This window comes from Mandrillus leucophaeus, unplaced genomic scaffold, assembly GCF_000951045.1.
Source record: "Mandrillus leucophaeus isolate KB7577 unplaced genomic scaffold, Mleu.le_1.0 Scaffold79, whole genome shotgun sequence".
NCBI lineage: Eukaryota > Metazoa > Chordata > Mammalia > Primates > Cercopithecidae > Mandrillus > Mandrillus leucophaeus.
This window is the reverse complement of record NW_012108585.1, coordinates 4,074,953-4,092,262: the sequence shown is the minus strand read 5'-3', so window position 1 is coordinate 4,092,262 and position 17,310 is coordinate 4,074,953. Positions and strand designations below refer to the sequence as shown.

The 17,310-nt window shown below is 49.0% G+C and overlaps 1 protein-coding gene across 1 annotated transcript in view; it reads left to right on the top strand.

The window, feature by feature from the left end:
- Positions 1-17,310, top strand: part of CRACR2A (calcium release activated channel regulator 2A) — a 140,012-nt gene that overhangs the window by 111,189 nt on the left and 11,513 nt on the right. Inside the window, exons 13-17 of the mRNA XM_011967175.1 lie at positions 1,876-1,982; positions 5,292-5,622; positions 10,019-10,151; positions 16,075-16,156; positions 16,231-16,345. Of these exons, the coding sequence (XP_011822565.1) occupies positions 1,876-1,982; positions 5,292-5,622; positions 10,019-10,151; positions 16,075-16,156; positions 16,231-16,345 (768 nt within the window). The remainder of the gene's footprint in view (positions 1-1,875; positions 1,983-5,291; positions 5,623-10,018; positions 10,152-16,074; positions 16,157-16,230; positions 16,346-17,310) is intronic.

Here is a 17,310-nt window from a genome sequence, read left to right as displayed (position 1 = left end):
TATATACTTTCCTAAATGATGTGAAATCCTATATTTATTTAAAGGCCTTCACTGTGGACCACATTGGCTAAAACCTAGGATTCCATGCTGTTACTCATCTTCCCCTTTAAACAGGAGCCACTGGGTGCTCTGAAGGGAAGAAAACTGAAGGCCAAATTGATTGATGTGACTTCCTAATTATCAGGATGACCATCCTACGAATTTCATGTGTGTCCCTGGGCAAGTCATTTACCACCTTGGACCATGACCCCCACTGTCACATGAGGAAAGTGAATTCCCATCCCCGCTCCATACAATAGGAATCTTTGAGAAAGATTCTTGGAAAGGGGATGTTGTTGTGTATTGGACCCTTAGCTGAACAGTGACCTAGATATGGTCAGCAGAAGGCGGCTGATTTGCCCTACATTAGATCTGACCTGCTTTATAATCGCACATCCCTGAGGGACCGCATCACGCCACAGTTTCTTTTCCATCACTTACTGGCAGCAAACATCTCTGCCACCCACCTATGTGTACTATTAGAGCAAGACTTAAGCCTACACATGTTTGTTTGATGATGATAATGGTTATCATTGTTTTAGAAGTAACACTGAACTTATTTTAAAACTTCCAACCAAATGTCACCCTAATCCCTTCACCTCCCTCCCCTTTACCTGCCAAACTGATTCTGCTTTGAAAGGGGCATGGAATTACAGAACTTCTGTGGGGAATCAAAGAAAGAGGGACAAACTGAATAAGAATTGAAGATGAATTTGGAATCAGCATAGCCATACCTTCCGGGGCTCTGGGAGCATTGCAGCCCCTCCTCTCATTAAGGATCATTGGGAATCATGGGATGGCTAATTAACGAGAGATATTTCCTGCAGTCTAACTCCCCCGCCTCATCTCCTGGAAGACGTCTGTCAGGGAGCATAGGCTAAGGGGGTTGTAAACCCCTGCTCCACCCAGGTTCTGTGTTACAGATGTTAGTAATTTATCTACACCCAGCCTACTTCCACCAAAAAGCTGAACTGCCTTATGGTATTCAGGAGTTACATGGACAGAACACTGAGTTAATTGATCCTCCTGGCTAGTTACTTTCTCATTACATCTGAGACTTTAGAAATAAAAAGCGATTGGAGCCATACAGAAGAGTGTGAATTAAAGATTCACAGAGTTTTTTTATACCTGTAAATATTTTTTCTTTTTTCTGTCTGACCAGGCATGGTGGCTCACTCCTGTGATCCCAGTACTTTGGGAGAGTGAGACAGGAGGATCACTTAAGGCCAAGAATTCAAGACCAACCTGGGCAACATGGCAAGGTTCCATCTCCACAAAAAATGAGAAAATTAGCCAGGCATGGTAGGGCGCCTATAGTCCTAGCTACCCAGGAGGCTGAGGCTAGAGGATTGCTTGAGTGCAGGAGTTTGAGGCTGCAGTGCGCTGTGATCATGCCATTGCACTCTGACCTGGGAGACAGAGCAAGACCCTGTTTCAAAAATATAGATATGTTTTTTCAGAAGAGATAAATGTTTAATGCATATTTTCTATGTGCATTAGAAATATGTGTAGAAAATATGCATTAAACACTTATCTCTTCTTCTTTTTCCTTTTACAAATGATCAGTGCTCCTGTGAATAACAGGATGGACCCCAGGCTATAAACTGTGTATTTGTTCATTTGATGAGATAACTGGAAAGGAGATGGAAGGATTCTGGTAAGGGATGCTGGCGAAAGGGAAGAGTGGGTAAATGCTAACGGGGTGACCAGAATACTGCTTACTTCCTTCAGAGTTTTGTGTAGAGCCTAATCTGTGAGGTGGGAATCTTGAGCCCTTTTCTGTTCGAACATCAGGGCAAATAGGCATGGATCTAAGGGCATTTTGTGTTTCTACAGAAAAATAAGGCAGCCAAGGCAAACACAGCTGCTTCCAGGGCAAGCTGGAAAAAGAGATCTGGCTCCGTGATAGGCAAATATGTGGACGGCAGAGGGATTCTTAGGAGGTAAGTCATCTCCACTTGCTCATCCCTTCTTTAATGTCGGGCTCATTGAGAGCTGGCTCTGGGCCCACACTCAGTGCCTGCTGACCCCTTGAAAGGTGAGGAAACTGAGGTCAGCTGCACTCACTCCCCTCAAATCTTGGAACACATTCCCCTCCCTGTTCTGACATCCAAGCCAGAGGGTAATGTGCAGAGCAAACCCCCCAGGACAGACCACTGCCTTCTGAGGCTGCCCGACCCTATTGTGTGTCTGCAGAGAGGGACTGTGTAGCAGCAGAGGAGAGGGGTCAAGGGAGAGAGAGATGGAGTGTGTAGCTGGGTAACACTGTTGTCGCTGAGCAGAATGGATGCACTCAGTTTTGGAGTTGTTGTTGTTGTTGTTGTTGTTGTTGTTGTTGTTGTTGTTTGAGACAGAGTCTTGCTTGGTCGCCCAGGCCAGAGTGCAGTGGCACGATCTTGGCTCACTGCAACCTCTGCCTCCCAGGTTCAAGCGATCGTCCTGCCTCAGCCTCCCAAATAGCTGGGATTACAGAGGTGCGCCACCACGCCCATCTAATTTTTGTATTTTTAGTAAAGACGGGGTTTCTCCATGTTGGCCAGGACTGGTCTTGAACTCCTGACCTTGCGATCTGCCCGCCTCGGCCTCCCCAAGTGCTAGGATTACAGGTGTGAGCCACCGTGCCTGGCCGATGCACTTGGGTTTTTAGGAATATGACTATATTGGCTATGAAGGTTAATTAAAGTGTCAAATAGAATCTCCAATAGTTAACTCCTTTCACAGACAAGACTGGGGCCTGTGCTTGACAGATCGTTTCAATGACTTATATTTAATTAACTCAAACGTAACGCATTTTGTTGCTCTTGGGCAGCACATGATTGAGCTTGAGTACCCAAGGGTTGGCTTGTTGCTCATTCAGAGACAAACCAGTCCCCTGCCCGCTCTTCGTTGTGGCATGTGCTGTGTCCACATAGATGGCCACAGAGAGAGAGGCACCTGACCCTTCAGTGTCAGACCCAGAGAGACCTTGAAGACTGCAAACATGAAATGAAAAGATATGCAAAGGGGAAGTGACTCTGGAGATGTAAATCAGCTCATCAGTCAAACCTTTGGGCCTGATCATCATGAATTCTTGTTCTAAATAGCTGAATAATGAGATACAATTTGGGAGCCCAATTTCTGCAACAGTGATTGGCCCGTTGGTTCCTCGGAATGGAATGGATTGACTGATTGATTGAACAGACGTTTACTGATTACCTACTGTGTTCCAGACATTCTTTTAAGTTCTGTAAAGCCTCCAAAAATAAATTAGACGTGGGTCCTACCATTAATCTCCGTTATTAAATGCTCACTTAATACATATTTATTGAGTGTCTACTGTGTGTGAGGTGCTGTGCTATTTGCTGGATATACAGTAGTGTGCAAAATGGACCTACCTCTGTGTCATTGAATTTCTGGTTGAGTGGTAGAAGCAGACAATAATCAAGTAAGTGACAAATTGTGAGCCCCAAATTCTAATGCAAACTTTCCCAAAAATAGCTGCTGTCCCTACTAATGGCAGAGAGCACTTGGTGGTCAAACCAAAAATGAACTCAGTCATGCCATGGTGCAGGTATTATAGAATGGCAGTAGTGCTTGAGAATTTCCCAGATAAAAAGCTTTTTCCAATAAATGCTTTGTTTTAAGGCCTATCTAAGTGGCTATTTCTTTTCTGGTTGCAAAGCCTTTGAAAAAACATGCTGTGTGTGCCTACTTGCTCATGTGTACACAGAAATATTCACTTTGGTGTGTATAAACAGAGTAAAAGTAGATGGGAATACCAGTTGTGTTCTAAAACAAACAAGCACTTTATAAGCTTGATACAATATATAGGAAGTTTGCTGGAAAGAAGACTTGACTTTTTAAAAACTGTTTTTGTAAGTCAAGGGAAAGGTGCTTTAATTGCTGCAAATCCTTTATTTTTATATTAGGGAATCCAAACTAATTCACCCTTTCTGCAAGCAAGCACTATATTGTAATTTGTCTTTCAGAATCGCAGTTAATTTCAGGATGGTGATACCTGCTTTTTTTTTTTTTTTTCTTTTTCCTTTCTACTGTTGATCTTTAAGAGTAATATATATTTTAAATCAGGGAGCAAAAGAAAATGTATTTCTCTGTTCTGCATATTCTGTGTCCTTCATTTAGTTCCTTTATCCTTTGGTCCTATCGCCCCATTGCTTCATCCCCATTCCATTTTCTTTTCTAGTCTGCGTGCATGTGTGCGTGTGTGTGTGTGTATTTGCGTGTGTCTGTGTGTGTTTCAATTCTGGACTTAAGGTCCTCCCTGTCAAACTTCCCTTAAGACAATTTCTGTGAGGCCTTTGCTCTCAAAACCTTCTGAAAGTACAGACTCTGCATTGACCCCCACATCCAGTTCCCTCCTTCCCTGCACTGCCTACAGCTTCTCCTTGCCCTTAGTGCTCAAATGCTTCTAGAAGCAAATGTGTGCTTAGGCCTCTGAGACCATTTACTCCTGATTCTGACTTCCAGGGATACAGAAAGAGGAAGAGAAAGGGAGAGGAAGGAGAGGTGGATGGAGATGCTCTGCCTGATTTTCTTCTGACCCAAAGCCTCCTGTCCAGGGGGCAGCTGCCTGTGAACCAGCAGACCTGATCTATCTGGAGGTGGGGGGCCCTCCCAGAGCAACAGCACCCCTCACACTGCTGAGGATGTTTTGCAAACATGTCTGTTTTTATGTATTGTCTTATTTGTGAATAGACAGAGCAGATGGGCCACATTTTACAGCAAGGCCTGAAGAGTTGAAGTGTCTTACCCAAGGACACACAGTTAGTAATGGCTGGCGCTGGGAGCAGAGCCAAGGCCACCTGCTAATGTTAATCAGGGTGCTTTGTATCTGAGTCTGAGACTTCTTTCTTTACAACCTTTCCTTCTCCTTCATAGCAGTCTCACAATTTGTAAATGATGTATTTATTTGTGTCATTATTGCTTTAGTCCCCCACTAAATCAAGTATTCCATGAGGACAGGAATTATGTCCATCTGTAAATGGCATCTGTACTTAATGCTTGGTCGTCGTCGTCATCATCATCATCTGTGTCATCATCTGCCTCAGCAGTGGCAGCAGGCACTTAGTGTAAGCGTGTTGAGTGAATGAGCTGCAGAATGCTGGCTGGTTTGTTCTTCCCTTTCCCAGAGTGCTCTTCTCCAAAGGTGTGATGCTCCCTGGTTATCTGTTTGTCACAAAAGCCATCATGCAGCCTGTGTTGAAATATTTTGTGAAATCCTCCCAACTCTTCTCTCTTCCCCGCCCCAATAGCCAGTCAGAGGAGGAGGAGGAGGTGTTTAGCATCCCAAGGAGAAGCTCCCTGGGCCTGAGTGGATATCCCTTAACAGAAGAGGAGCCAGGAACCGGGGAGCCAGGGCCTGGGGGTCCATACCCCCGGCCTCTCCGCAGAATCATCTCCATTGAAGAAGACCCCCTGCCCCAGCTCCTGGATGGCAGCTTTGAGCAACCCCTGAGCAAATGCCCAGAAGAGGAAGAGGTCTCTGACCAAGGGGTACAGGGACAAATCCAGGAGGCCCCACCCTTGAAACTCACCCCCACATCCCCCCGAGGGCAGCCTGTTGGAAAAGAAGCTGTGTGTAAGGTAAGGGCTCATCCTACGTTGGTTCATGGACATCGCTTCTATGATGTGTCTCTTGCATTTGAGGCCAAGCGCCCGGAGAGGCAGCTCAGGAGGTCAGATGCTGCAGGTCCAGTGATTCACCACATCTGTGTCCTCCAAATACCACTTTCCCCCGCTTAGCTGAGTGTCATGCAGGGAGACCCAGGGGTCCGGATAAATTCTCCTTAAACCTCCATTGTGTTTGGAATAACGCTCAAAATCCTTAGGAAATTGAACACTCGAACAAAGGATTCTTAGCAGAGCAATTTTACTTCTGCGCAGAGGGGTGCCTCCTTGGCCAGTTGCCATGAGAGCACACCTGAACAAAGGGGCATGAGATGCATGTTTATTTCTGATGCAAGTCCTGCCCTGTACCCTTTCCCCATTGGCTGGGGTTGGGTCGTACAATCTAAACTAATCCTGGTTGGCTAAACATTTGATTTTTAAAGATAGGGTGAGCACGTAAAAGAAAGTGGATGGAAAGGGCAAGGGGTGTCTGTAATGAACCAGAAAGTTCGTCCTCTTTCCAAATAAGGAAAAGAATGTGAGCTGTTATTGATAACGCTTGGTACTGTGGTGTGCCTGGGCATCTAACAAAGGCAAGAAGGAAAAAAAGGAGAAAAAAAGCCGGGGGAAGGGGGGTACTGTGAATTAAAGAATAAAAGATTGATCAGATTATTTGAAAAGAAACCTCATCATATCACACAGTTGTTTGCCCCATTCCCGACCCTGTGCTCTCTCTTCTGACTCGGATTCAAAAGCATTAATTGAGCACCTACTTATGATAGACTGTATGCTCGGCTCCTAGCATGCAATTTCATATACTTTTAAAGTTGCATGCTTTGTAACTGCTCTTAGCAGAGCCAGGCCCTGCTGTAGAAAGTTTGCATACCATCATTTTTCTCTTGGTTCTTAATCAGCGAATCCCACTTTCATTCCGACATTCCCTGCCTGCTCCTCTCTTCAGTGTGACCCTGTACTTCCCACCAGGCCTTCCTGCTAAATTCTGTAGGAAAAGGGAGACCGTATGAAAAGTGGCTCCCCTGGCTCATGGTAATAGATGCTCTTTGCCTCATTTGGGACTCAGGCCTCGGAATAGGCTCCTTGAGCCCTCATCCTGCACTCAGCCTTCTGAAACAGCTTTAGAACGATCCACATCAGTCTGAAAGGGGCTCCTGCCTGCACGCCACCGCAGCCATTGAGAACTGAGCCTTTGCCACCTTGAACTTTTCCCAGTGGCTGCCTTAGGGTGTGAGCTACCTAATGGACTTCCTGGCATAGGTTACCATAGACTCATGCCTGCAGATCACTCCTCAAGGGCCCTGGTGCAAGGGGAGAGTGGAGAGCTGGGTGGCACCAATGTGGAGTCCCCCTCCCTCCTGCATGCCCTTCCACATCCCCTTCAATGCACAGACCTACACTTGCTGGCGGTGGGTACAAATGGGGTCTTATATAACTCCAAGATGTCCCCCTAAAATGTGAAAGAAGTGTCATGAGGTCAGTAGGAGCTGAGAATGAAGAAAAAGGCTCAAGCATCTGCTCAAACATCCGCTGTGGCATTTTATCCTCACCACTATCTGATGAGTCAGGTCAGACATTTATTCTCCCCATTGACAGATGGGAAAGTTGGAGCTCAGAGGGGAGAGGCCAGGCCCACAGTGATGGGGAGCCCAGCCCTCCTCACCGAGCTCTCTCACTTCTGTGCCCACTCCACAAGGTCCTGCTGCCGTCGTGCTGGGGACAGAACTGCAGCAGGGAGGAAGTACGATTTACTAGCAGCCACACCACAGCTCCAGCAGGGAAGGTATGCTCGTTTGAAGGCTACTGCAAAGCAGGCCCTCCCATATAAGGCTGGTGAGGTGTAAACTGGTACAACCCTTCTGGAAACCCATTTGGTAATATGAATCAAAAACTTAAAAATAGCATATTCTTTGAACCGGCGCTTCTACTGCTGGAAATTCTTCGTAAGGAAATAACCAAAATCAGACAAAGATTGAACTCAAGAATGCAAGAGTTATTTATAATAGCAAACAGTTGAAAGAAAAATGTCCAATAATAGGGACATAAGGCATAGTATATTAATTCACTAGAATATTATACAGCTGTTAAAAATATTTTCAAAAATCTTTAGTGACTAAAAAAATTGTAAGTTAATAATATATGATAAAGTAGGATAAAATTATATGTATCTCAAATTTCTGTAAGTAAAACAAAGACGATATTTTAAAAAGCTGAAAGGAATGCATCAAGATATGAATTGTGGGCTGGGCATGGTGGCTCACACCTGTAAAAGCAGCACTTTGGGAGGCCATGGTGGGAGGACAGCTTGAGGCCAGGAGTTCAAGACCAGCCTAAGCAACATAGCAAGACCCGGTCTTTACAAAAAGTAAGAAAATTAGCCAGACGCGTTGATGCATACCTGTAGTCCTAGCTGCTCCAGGGGCTGAGGCAGGAGGAGTTCTGAGCCCAGGAGTTCAAGGCTGCAGTGAGCTGTGATTGCACCACTGCACTCTAGCCTGGGCAACAGAATGCGACCCAGTCTCTTAAAAAATAAAAAGATATGAATAGTGACCACTTCAGGGTGGTAGGGTAGATTAGGAAGAATTAATTTCCCCTCTACTTTTGTGCATTTCCTAATTTGAAACATTAGCATAATTTTATTTTTTAAAGGCTTATTTTTTACGTTAAAAAGCATGAAAGGAGGGAGGATGAGAAGAGATCTTCTGACTTGCCAGCCAGGTACTGCTTCTCCAGCCCCCTCCCCGCAATCCAGCCATCTTATTTTCCTGTGGCAGGTGGCCTGTCCCCCAGAGGGGACAGTGGGTTAAGTGCATGAACATACCTGAGAGTTTGCTGCCCCTGTGAGGTGAGTCCTGCCTGACGCTGAGCCGTTGATGTGTCTATGGGCAAAATAAAAGTGCTCTGCCTGAGGAGGGGCGGTGGCCACAGGGCTAAGGATCAGGCAACACCTCTCCCACCAGGACCGTTTCCTGCCATCCTGGGTTTCACCTTCCCTGCCCTGTCCTGTGCTTGGATGTATTAGATCGATACACTGAGTTTTAGTCTCAAACAAATAACAATTAAAAGTACAGGGACCAGCAGAGAGTTGGTGCCCTTGTGCATGGCATGAATAAAGAAAATGGGGCAGGAGGCATAGTTTTTGAGTGCAGGTTGGTGGTTATTTTTTTTTTTTAACTTTTAGTTTAAATTTTTGTAGTTGACCTTGAATTCTCTCCTAAATACTGCATGGAATTGATTTCTCTCCAAAAGGCAGTTAATGGCTTTTTATCTGAAACTCAAGTACTGCTAATACAACTGCCACTACATTATAGTATTTGCTTAATGAGAGGAGCTAATTACCCCAAATTCACTTTGAAATAGATTCAAAAGAGCCTCCCCATGTGATCAGGCATCGCTGAGCTAGGCCTGAAGGCGCGATGCCTGCGGTTGAGTGGCAGGTCCCTGGAGTGAATGATCATTCCTCAGCAGCAGGCTGTGCTGGAAGGCGGCTCCTTACTCTACCTCCTACTTGCTTTTTGTCCTAGGTCAACTTCACTCCCCTCTGGGCTTTCGTGCCCCAGCCCTTTCCCTCTGCGGGACCCAAGAGACAGAGCAGCAGTGACTGACTGACTCTGGGAAGCTTTGCCCAGCAGCCTAGCATTTCCCAGCTTCCTGAGTGGAGACCCTCGTGCCTCAGTTACACACGGAGGATGGCGGTGCCTCGATGGGAGCTGATGAGATGCATGGAGAGCAATATTCAGAGAGGCCAGAGCATCCTCCGTTTAGTCCAGGCTGCCAAGGATAGGGCTGAAATAAGGAACTCCCTGTCCCAACCTGGGACGTCTCTGTCCCGGTGATGTGGATAAGCCTTCTTTCATCCTCCTCTCCTTCTCTCTGCAAACGCCCCACCTTGTCCTTCCCTACAGAAAAAATTCCTGCTTCCTCTTGGAGGAATTGTGGGCTGGGCATGGTGGCTCACACCTGTAAAAGCAGCACTTTGGGAGGCCATGGTGGTAAGGCCCCTCCTCTGTGCCCTGTCGCACTTGGAGCACTGAGCTGTCCTTATCCGTGAACTGCCTCCTCCACCCCACCGAATCCAGGGTCGGCCTCTGCCTCCCTGCCACAGGAGGCGGACAGCACATGTCACCTGGGTGGCTGTTTCTCCTCCCTCCTGCGGATGCTGGAAAAAGCCTCCATGCCCCAAGACCGACTATGCTCACTGCATTCTGAGGCTGTGGCAGCCTCCCTGGTACAGGTCTGGAGGCCGGTCTGCACCCCCTGAGGGCCACTGTGGGGATGGGTGAAGGGCCTCTGGTGGCTGGGGCAGGGGCTGGCAGGACCATTCCCTGCAGTTGGTCAGACTGTGTGCCGTCCGCAGGAGGAAAGCTCTCCCTCTGCCCCCGACCGGCTCTTCAAGATTGTGTTCGTCGGCAATTCTGCGGTGGGGAAGACGTCCTTCCTGAGGAGGTTCTGTGAGGACCGGTTCTCCCCAGGCATGGCGGCCACTGTGGGTGAGTTCTCCTCCCTGAGGTGGGTCCCAGGCCCATCTCTGGGAAAGGACTTTGTGAGAGGGGGACCCGGGGGAGGGGGCATTAGAGGCCCGTGGGAAGGGCCACAGGGATTGGCCGATAGGGATGCTGGTGTCTGCTGTGTTCAACAGAGAGGCTGGGAGGGGCAAGATGAAGCCAACCTCCCCTCACGCTGCTAAGCTCATCCTGTGTGTGATGGGACCCCGGAGTACTTTGTAAGTCCAACCCTGGGTTTATGGAACTAAATTTGGTAAAGGTAGATTTGGGTCCCCTTCCCCGCTTCAAAGAGTGCCCCCTCCCTTTGACCACTCCTCCCCACTGTCAGCAGGGCCCTGGGTCTTCCTGCTCCCCCCGAACTGCCTGGGACTCCTCCCGAGACCCACATCCGGCCACACATGCCCCTGCCTTCCTGAGGGCCTGCTACATCCTGGCCTGGCTCCTGGAAGGCTTCTTTTACCCGTCACATTGTATCTGTCCTAAGTCCCCAGCCTGCTGGGTGACAGCTGGACTTCAATGTGGAAGCTCATTAGGCTCAGCCATTAATGGATGATCATGGCTTAATGTGTTCCCACTCTGGGTGATATTTTATTTAAATAGAGGCCTTTAATCCCTTCACCCACAGTTGAGGGTTGCATTGGAATATGTGGTGAGACCCAAGGGCATACGGACCTTTTAGCTTGAATCACTCAACAGGAAGGTGAATCACTCAACAAAAAACAAATACATTGCATGCCTGTTCCACCGAGCTGATAAGTCAACTGTACTTGAAAATGTATTTGTATGACCTGAATATTTACCAGAAGCTTTTATAGTCATCCTTTTCATCTATCTCCACAACAACCCTAGGGGACAGGTACTGTTCAGCCCAGTCGACAGATCAGGAAACTGAGGTCCAGAGAGGTTAGAGGCTTGTTCACATTCCCATCAGTGGGTTGGTGCTGATATCTTCCCTTCAACTACCTTCTATTCCATGCCATAGTGTCCCTCAATTGAGTTGTATGCACTTACCACCCCATGAGAGGTGAGGATGCTTGTCTGCCTCTGGAGGTGAACAGAGGTTGGTGCAGGAAGGAGGGGCTTCTGAGGTTCAGTAAGACATCAGAAGTCCTGAGTCCTCATCTGGGCCCTGCCACTGACAAGCTGTGTGACCTCAAGAGGATGTGATGCCTCTTAGGGCTTCAATTTTCTCTCATTTGAAAAATGAGAGGTTGCCACTGGGTCCCTGTATATCTGTTTTTGCACTGCTATAAAGAAATGCCTGAGACTGGTAATTTATAAAGAAAAGAGGTTTAACTGGCTCATGGTTCTGCAGGCTGTACAGGAAGCATGGCTGGGGAGGCCTCAGGAAACTTACGGTTATGGCGAAAGGCAAAGGGAAAGCAGGCACGTCTTACATGGCCAGAGCAGGAGGAATAGCGGACAGGGGAGGTGCTACAAACTTTTAAACAACCAGATCTCGTGAGAACTCTATCATGAGGAAAAGGGATGGTGCTAAACCATTCATGAAGGATCCACCCCCATGATCCAATCACCTGCCCCAGGACCCACCTCCAACATTGGGGATTATAATTGAATATGAGATCTTGGTGGGGACACAAATCCAAATCATATTAGCACCCTAAGACTGCCTCCAAGCCTAGGTCTCTGACTCAACCATCTTTGACCTTTGGCTGTGTGACAAGTTGGTTCTACAAGACCAACTTTGAGCAGCCCAGAGTCCTGCCTGGGGAAACTCCATTTTCCTTCTCTTACCCTGAATTGGCCCTTCTAACATTTCTCCCAGAGAGGGGTCTGTGCCTGTGTGCTTCAGGTGTCCCGTCCTTCCTGCCAGGCCTTTTCTTACACTGTTATCACACCTGGAATATCTTCCCATCCCTTTCCTTCTGCTCAACTTCACCCAGAGACTGAGAGCATCCCAAGACAAAAGTTGGGACCCAGATGGGAAGAAGCACGAGCCTGCAAACCAAACCCAGAAGAGCCTGGCCACGTCTGGTCTCGAGGGAGGGGCAGCTGGGAGTGTGCTGAGTGTGGTAACACAGGAGACAGCACCTGGGAGGTCAACTTGCCCTCCCTGAGGGCATTCCATGGGGGAGGCCCTACGGTCTTGGCTCTGGCACAGGCCTAGGGGAGGCAGGGAGAGGGTGCCCAGCCCGCAGGCCTCAGAGCCATGTCCCCCAAGCAGTGTGCATGTGGCCTGCCTCTCCTGACAACAAAATCAGGGTCTGTTTACATTTTCAACTTGTGGCCCTGAGATGGAAGGCCCTGAAAAATAGAAAATCAGACTCATTTGCACTTCCCAGGAGGCCAATTATGGAAACACCCTACAGTTTAGGAAGGGGGAAAAAAAAATGAAAGGTTCCAAATCATGATGCCCTTCATCACACCACTCCACACATGCTCGAGCAGCAGCTCAAATTAGTTTCCCTGCCACACTGCAGGCCCTGCTCTAGGACACATGTCAGGAAGCAGATGTCGCACCAGCCACCTGCAGGCTGCCCCCTTTAAAGAGATATAACAGCCACAGAGTCACAGCCTCTCGGGCCAAAACTGCCCACCCCCAGACCAGGATTCCATCCAATCTCCTGTCAAGGGCAGCAGTTACAGCCCAGTGGCAGGGCTTTGGCTGTTCTTCCAGCTCACCTCCATCCTCCGAGGGGTCCTCCAACTTCCTGGTCTCCCACTCCCTCATAAGAGCATGTTTTGTACTGGACCAGTGGCTTGTGTGAAATGCAAGTTGCTACAGTGCGACTGGTGACTAGGGCACCCTGCCTGCCCCACCTGGGGCCCAGCCTGCTCCTTCAAGAGCAGGTGCTTGAGCCCTGCAGGCATCCTGGAGACGACACTGATGGTTTTTGCAGAATGCTAGATCTGGAAGGAACCTTAGGAATGGTCTAATTACATCGTCTCATGTTGTAAGTGAGAAAATGGAGATCCACAACAGACTGATCATTCGAGTTAACCAAACCCCCTGGAACCCAGGACTCCAAGTCCAGCGTTCTTCCCACTACACCACACTGGTTCACCACCTCCCTGCATTAGGTCACAGGCCAGAACCCAAGGTGTTTCTTCCAGAAGCTGTTTCTGGCAGAATGCCCCAGCCCTTTCTTGGCCACCGGTCCAGTGTCTGTCCCACTGCCCATCTCTACAGAGAAATCCCTGCAGCAGCTCCCTAGGGTATTTCTCCAGAGCAACTTGCTGCCACTGCTCCCCATTGCTCCTGCCTTATGACAGCTCAGGGCTGTCACCTCGAGAAAGGTTAAGGTCACCCTCCTGGCAACCATCAGCCCAGCGCTAACCCACACCATCTCCACAGCACCTTTCAAGGTGCCAGGAGGCTCCTGACTTGAGCCATCCTTCGGGAAGCAATTTGCTTGCAAACAAGGGTCACCTTGATGTGATAGTTGAATGCTCCAGCCGCACTTAAACACTGTGAACATCCAACTTAGCCCCTTCATCCCTTCGTACCTCCATCCCACTGCCGTCTACTGATGAGGAGGGAGAACCCCCCCAAAATGAGCTGCACCCATGGTCAGTGGCAGAGCTGAGACAGGAACGCACAACACAGGTCTCTTGCCTCCTGGGATTTCAGAACTGGTGGTGGTCTTTAAATCAGTTTAATCCAGGCCCTCCGGTCCCCACGTATTCCGTGTTACTATCCTGTTGGACTTGTGTTCTCTGGCTTCATGTTTGCACACGCTGCCTCTTCATCCCCACCCCCTCGTCTTCTCCTGTGTCCCTCACACCCAGCCCCCGGGAGCCTGTTTATCTGCTTCCTCGGCCTGCCTGTCTGAGGCTGCGGAGAGAAACATATCACGTGTTCAGCAGGGAGTCTCCCCAAGCTCACCACGGCACCGAGCATTTTTCCAGCACACTCTTTTGCCCATCTCACTCCTCGCCAGAGACAGCTGCCTGTCCTCCAGCAAAGCGCCTAGCTCATGAGGTGGAGCAGGAGCTGAGGGCAACCAAGACCCAGCTGCCCCAGCAAGCTCCCTGCCGCTCTACCTGCGAGCCTTACCAGCAGGCAGAAGGCTCTGTCCTCGGGGAGCACTGGCTGGTTTTCGATCTGGCCCTGAAGCTGTATGACCATGGATGCCTTTCCCTTCAGTTGTTACCAGAAAGCAGGCAGCCCCTTCTGTCTCCCAGAGCACAGACCAGGAAAGCCCCTCCACTTCTAGCCAGGAAGAAAACGCACCCTTGGATTCACCTTCCAGCCACTGTCATCTGTTTTGCTGGGAGCACTTAGCCCTGGGCCTTCTAGGTGAAACAAAGCTGCCCGTGTCCTGTGCCCTGAGTCTGGCTCCAGGAGTGGCAGTCAGCCTCAGAGCTGGGATTGCAGCTCACCTGGCTACCGACCAGTTCGGGCAAGGCACGACTGCTCATGACTCGTGCTTCATCTCTCGGTGTGTGTGTGAATGTGTGTGTTTGAGTATATATGCGTGTGTGCACATGTGTGTGCAGATAACTCACATGGATGTCACAGGGGGACTCTGTGAAGGTAGAGAGGCAGCACATAGAAACACTGGAAATAGCCTTCTATTAATGGGAGAAATCACTCTCAGCCCAGACAATTGCAGTCCTCTCTGGCCCCCGTCTGTGAAGCAGAGGGCCTCCAGACTCCCTGCTGCCCCTGACATTCTGGAAGTGGATGATCCTCCCGCCTCTCCTCACTCGTGAGTCCTTAATGCAGTAGCCTTTGCCCAGCAGCAGCGGCTGGGATGACCTTTTCCATTTACTGCCTCTTTGTTGTCTGTTTGGTCTCTTCTGTCTCTATCTGTCCAAGCTGCTGTTGCTGTTTGTCTTCCTGAGCCCTCCAGAGGCCTTTCTGAAGGTTGTGGGAGATACCCTAACGTTCTAAGATCTCGAACTTATGGTGCTGGTGGTGGGATGTACTTTTGAACCTCTTTATGCCTTTGCGAATATTCTTACAGGATGCAGGAGTGGAGAAGACCTGTATTAGAACACCTGTGTTGAGGTCCTGACCTCTGAGAGCTGCTGTGGGGTGCAGAATGCACTTCACTGACCTTGCCCCCTCTCTCTGGGGTTGAGGACCCCAGGTAGGGTCACACCCCTGGAGAGATGGTTGTGAACAGCCCAGTGGTAGGATTAGGAGCCCTAACCCATGTCAAGGGTGAACGTTGCCTGTGATTTTTTTCTCTTACCCCTTCTGTTCTGTCCTTTCCTCTACCTGACAGTTCCTACCCTCCTCCTCCTGTTCCTCCTCCCCTCCTTCTTCTTCCTCCACATACCTTTGGATTGGTTGATGGAGTCCATCCCCATAGGACATTTGATTTTTACTAGGGGGCCTTTTAAAGGATTTTAGGTGAAGAGAAACAAAGAAAGAGAGAGAGAAAGAGAAGGAGAGAGAAAGAGAAGGAAAGAGAAAGAAAGAAAGAAGAAAGAAAGAAAGAAAGAAAGAAAGAAAGAAAGAAAGAAAGAAAGAAAGAGGAAAGAAAGAAAAGAAAGAAAAAGGAAAGAAAGAAAAGAAAGAAAGAGAAAGGAAAGAAAGAAAGGAAGAAAGAAAGAGAAAGAAAGAAAGTTGGGGGAGAGGGAGGGAGGAAGGGGGAAGGAAGGAAGGAAAAGAGGGAGGGAAGGAGGGAGGGAGGGAGGGAGGGAAAGAAAGAGCATATGGCTTGTATTACAGTGAAGAGCCCGCAGTTCAGAGTGGTTAAGTGATTTGATCAAGGTTCCACAGCTAATAAGTGGCAGAGAGAGGACCAGAGCTGAAGTCCCATGCCTCCCCATCCAGTGCTCTGTTCCTTTCTCCATTTTGCCTCCCATGAGCTGCACAGGGAGGGTTGTCACCTTGGGCCTGATGTGATTTCAGACATTGGAAGCCTCGTTTCCTGATTTGGAAGTGAGGTGCCCTGGCCCAGGGCAGCCCTGACAGGCCCGTTTCACCCTGCAGGCATTGATTACCGTGTGAAGACAGTGAATGTGGACGACTCTCAGGTGGCCCTGCAGCTGTGGGACACGGCTGGGCAGGAGAGGTGAGGAGCTGCCTGAAGTTCGGGGCTCCAGGGGGAAGGTCATGCATGCCTGACCCGTGGCCCTTCTGTGGCAGGTACCGGTGCATCACCCAGCAGTTCTTCAGAAAGGCCGATGGTGTCATCGTCATGTACGATCTCACAGACAAGCAGTCGTTCCTGTCGGTCCGGCGGTGGCTGAGCAGCGTGGAGGTGAGCTGGCGACCTTCGTAGGAGCATTTAGGCTTGATTGGAGCTTCTCTTTTCTTCTCTGTCCATCTCCCACCCGAGCCTCTGCACTTTCAAAATCTGATTCAGAACTTGCCTTTTCCAGGAGCAAACTGATGCAGGCATTTGTTCCTCTGTTCATCCAAGTTCCCGGTACCAGGCTAGTTCCTGGGGACCCAGAAGACAGACACAAGACAGACACAGTCCCTGCCCTCGTGGAGAGAGGGACACGGAAAATCCAGATTATGCCAGCAGCTGTGTCGTTGCTGGGCCATGAGTGAATGGGACTGGATTGGGAGAGGGGACATAGTGGAGTGTCAAGGAAGGGTCCTGGAGAACTCAGTGTTTGAGTCACAACCAGATTCTTCCCTCATTCTGACCAGCACCTCTCCCACCCCCTGAGTCTTTCCAGCTCAGTAGGCCCAGCTATGCCCTGCCCAGGAGCCACACCATGCAATGTTTGGGGGCCTCTGTCACAGCTCTTCACACAAGAGGAGGTTGATCCAGAATGTGAGGGCTCCAGGCTCACCTCAAAATCAAGGGTCTTGGCAGGGCCCAAGAGCAACTGTGTTATCTTTGCATTCTGAATTATCTGGGAGACTCTACTTTTATGATTCCTACTTGCAATGTGTCGCTTTGTACGTGCTTTTTAAAAGTTTTTCCACCACTCCAATGCAGGCTTCTCAAGGCCAATGCCAGTGTGGACAAGCTACAAATTGCTCTTTACCAGGCCTCAGCTGATTCCTTCACAGAACAGCCAAGTAGGATGTCCCACCCCTTCCACCAGCAGGATTCGTGGTTTGTTCATTTATTTGTTAAAAACACCTGCAGGCACTATTCTAGGGCCTGGGAGTCCTAGCAGTGAATAAAAGAGACAAAGCTGCGGCCCTCATGAAGCTTATGTTCAGCTCTCTGCTCCAAGTCCATAATACCTTGCATATACTGTCACA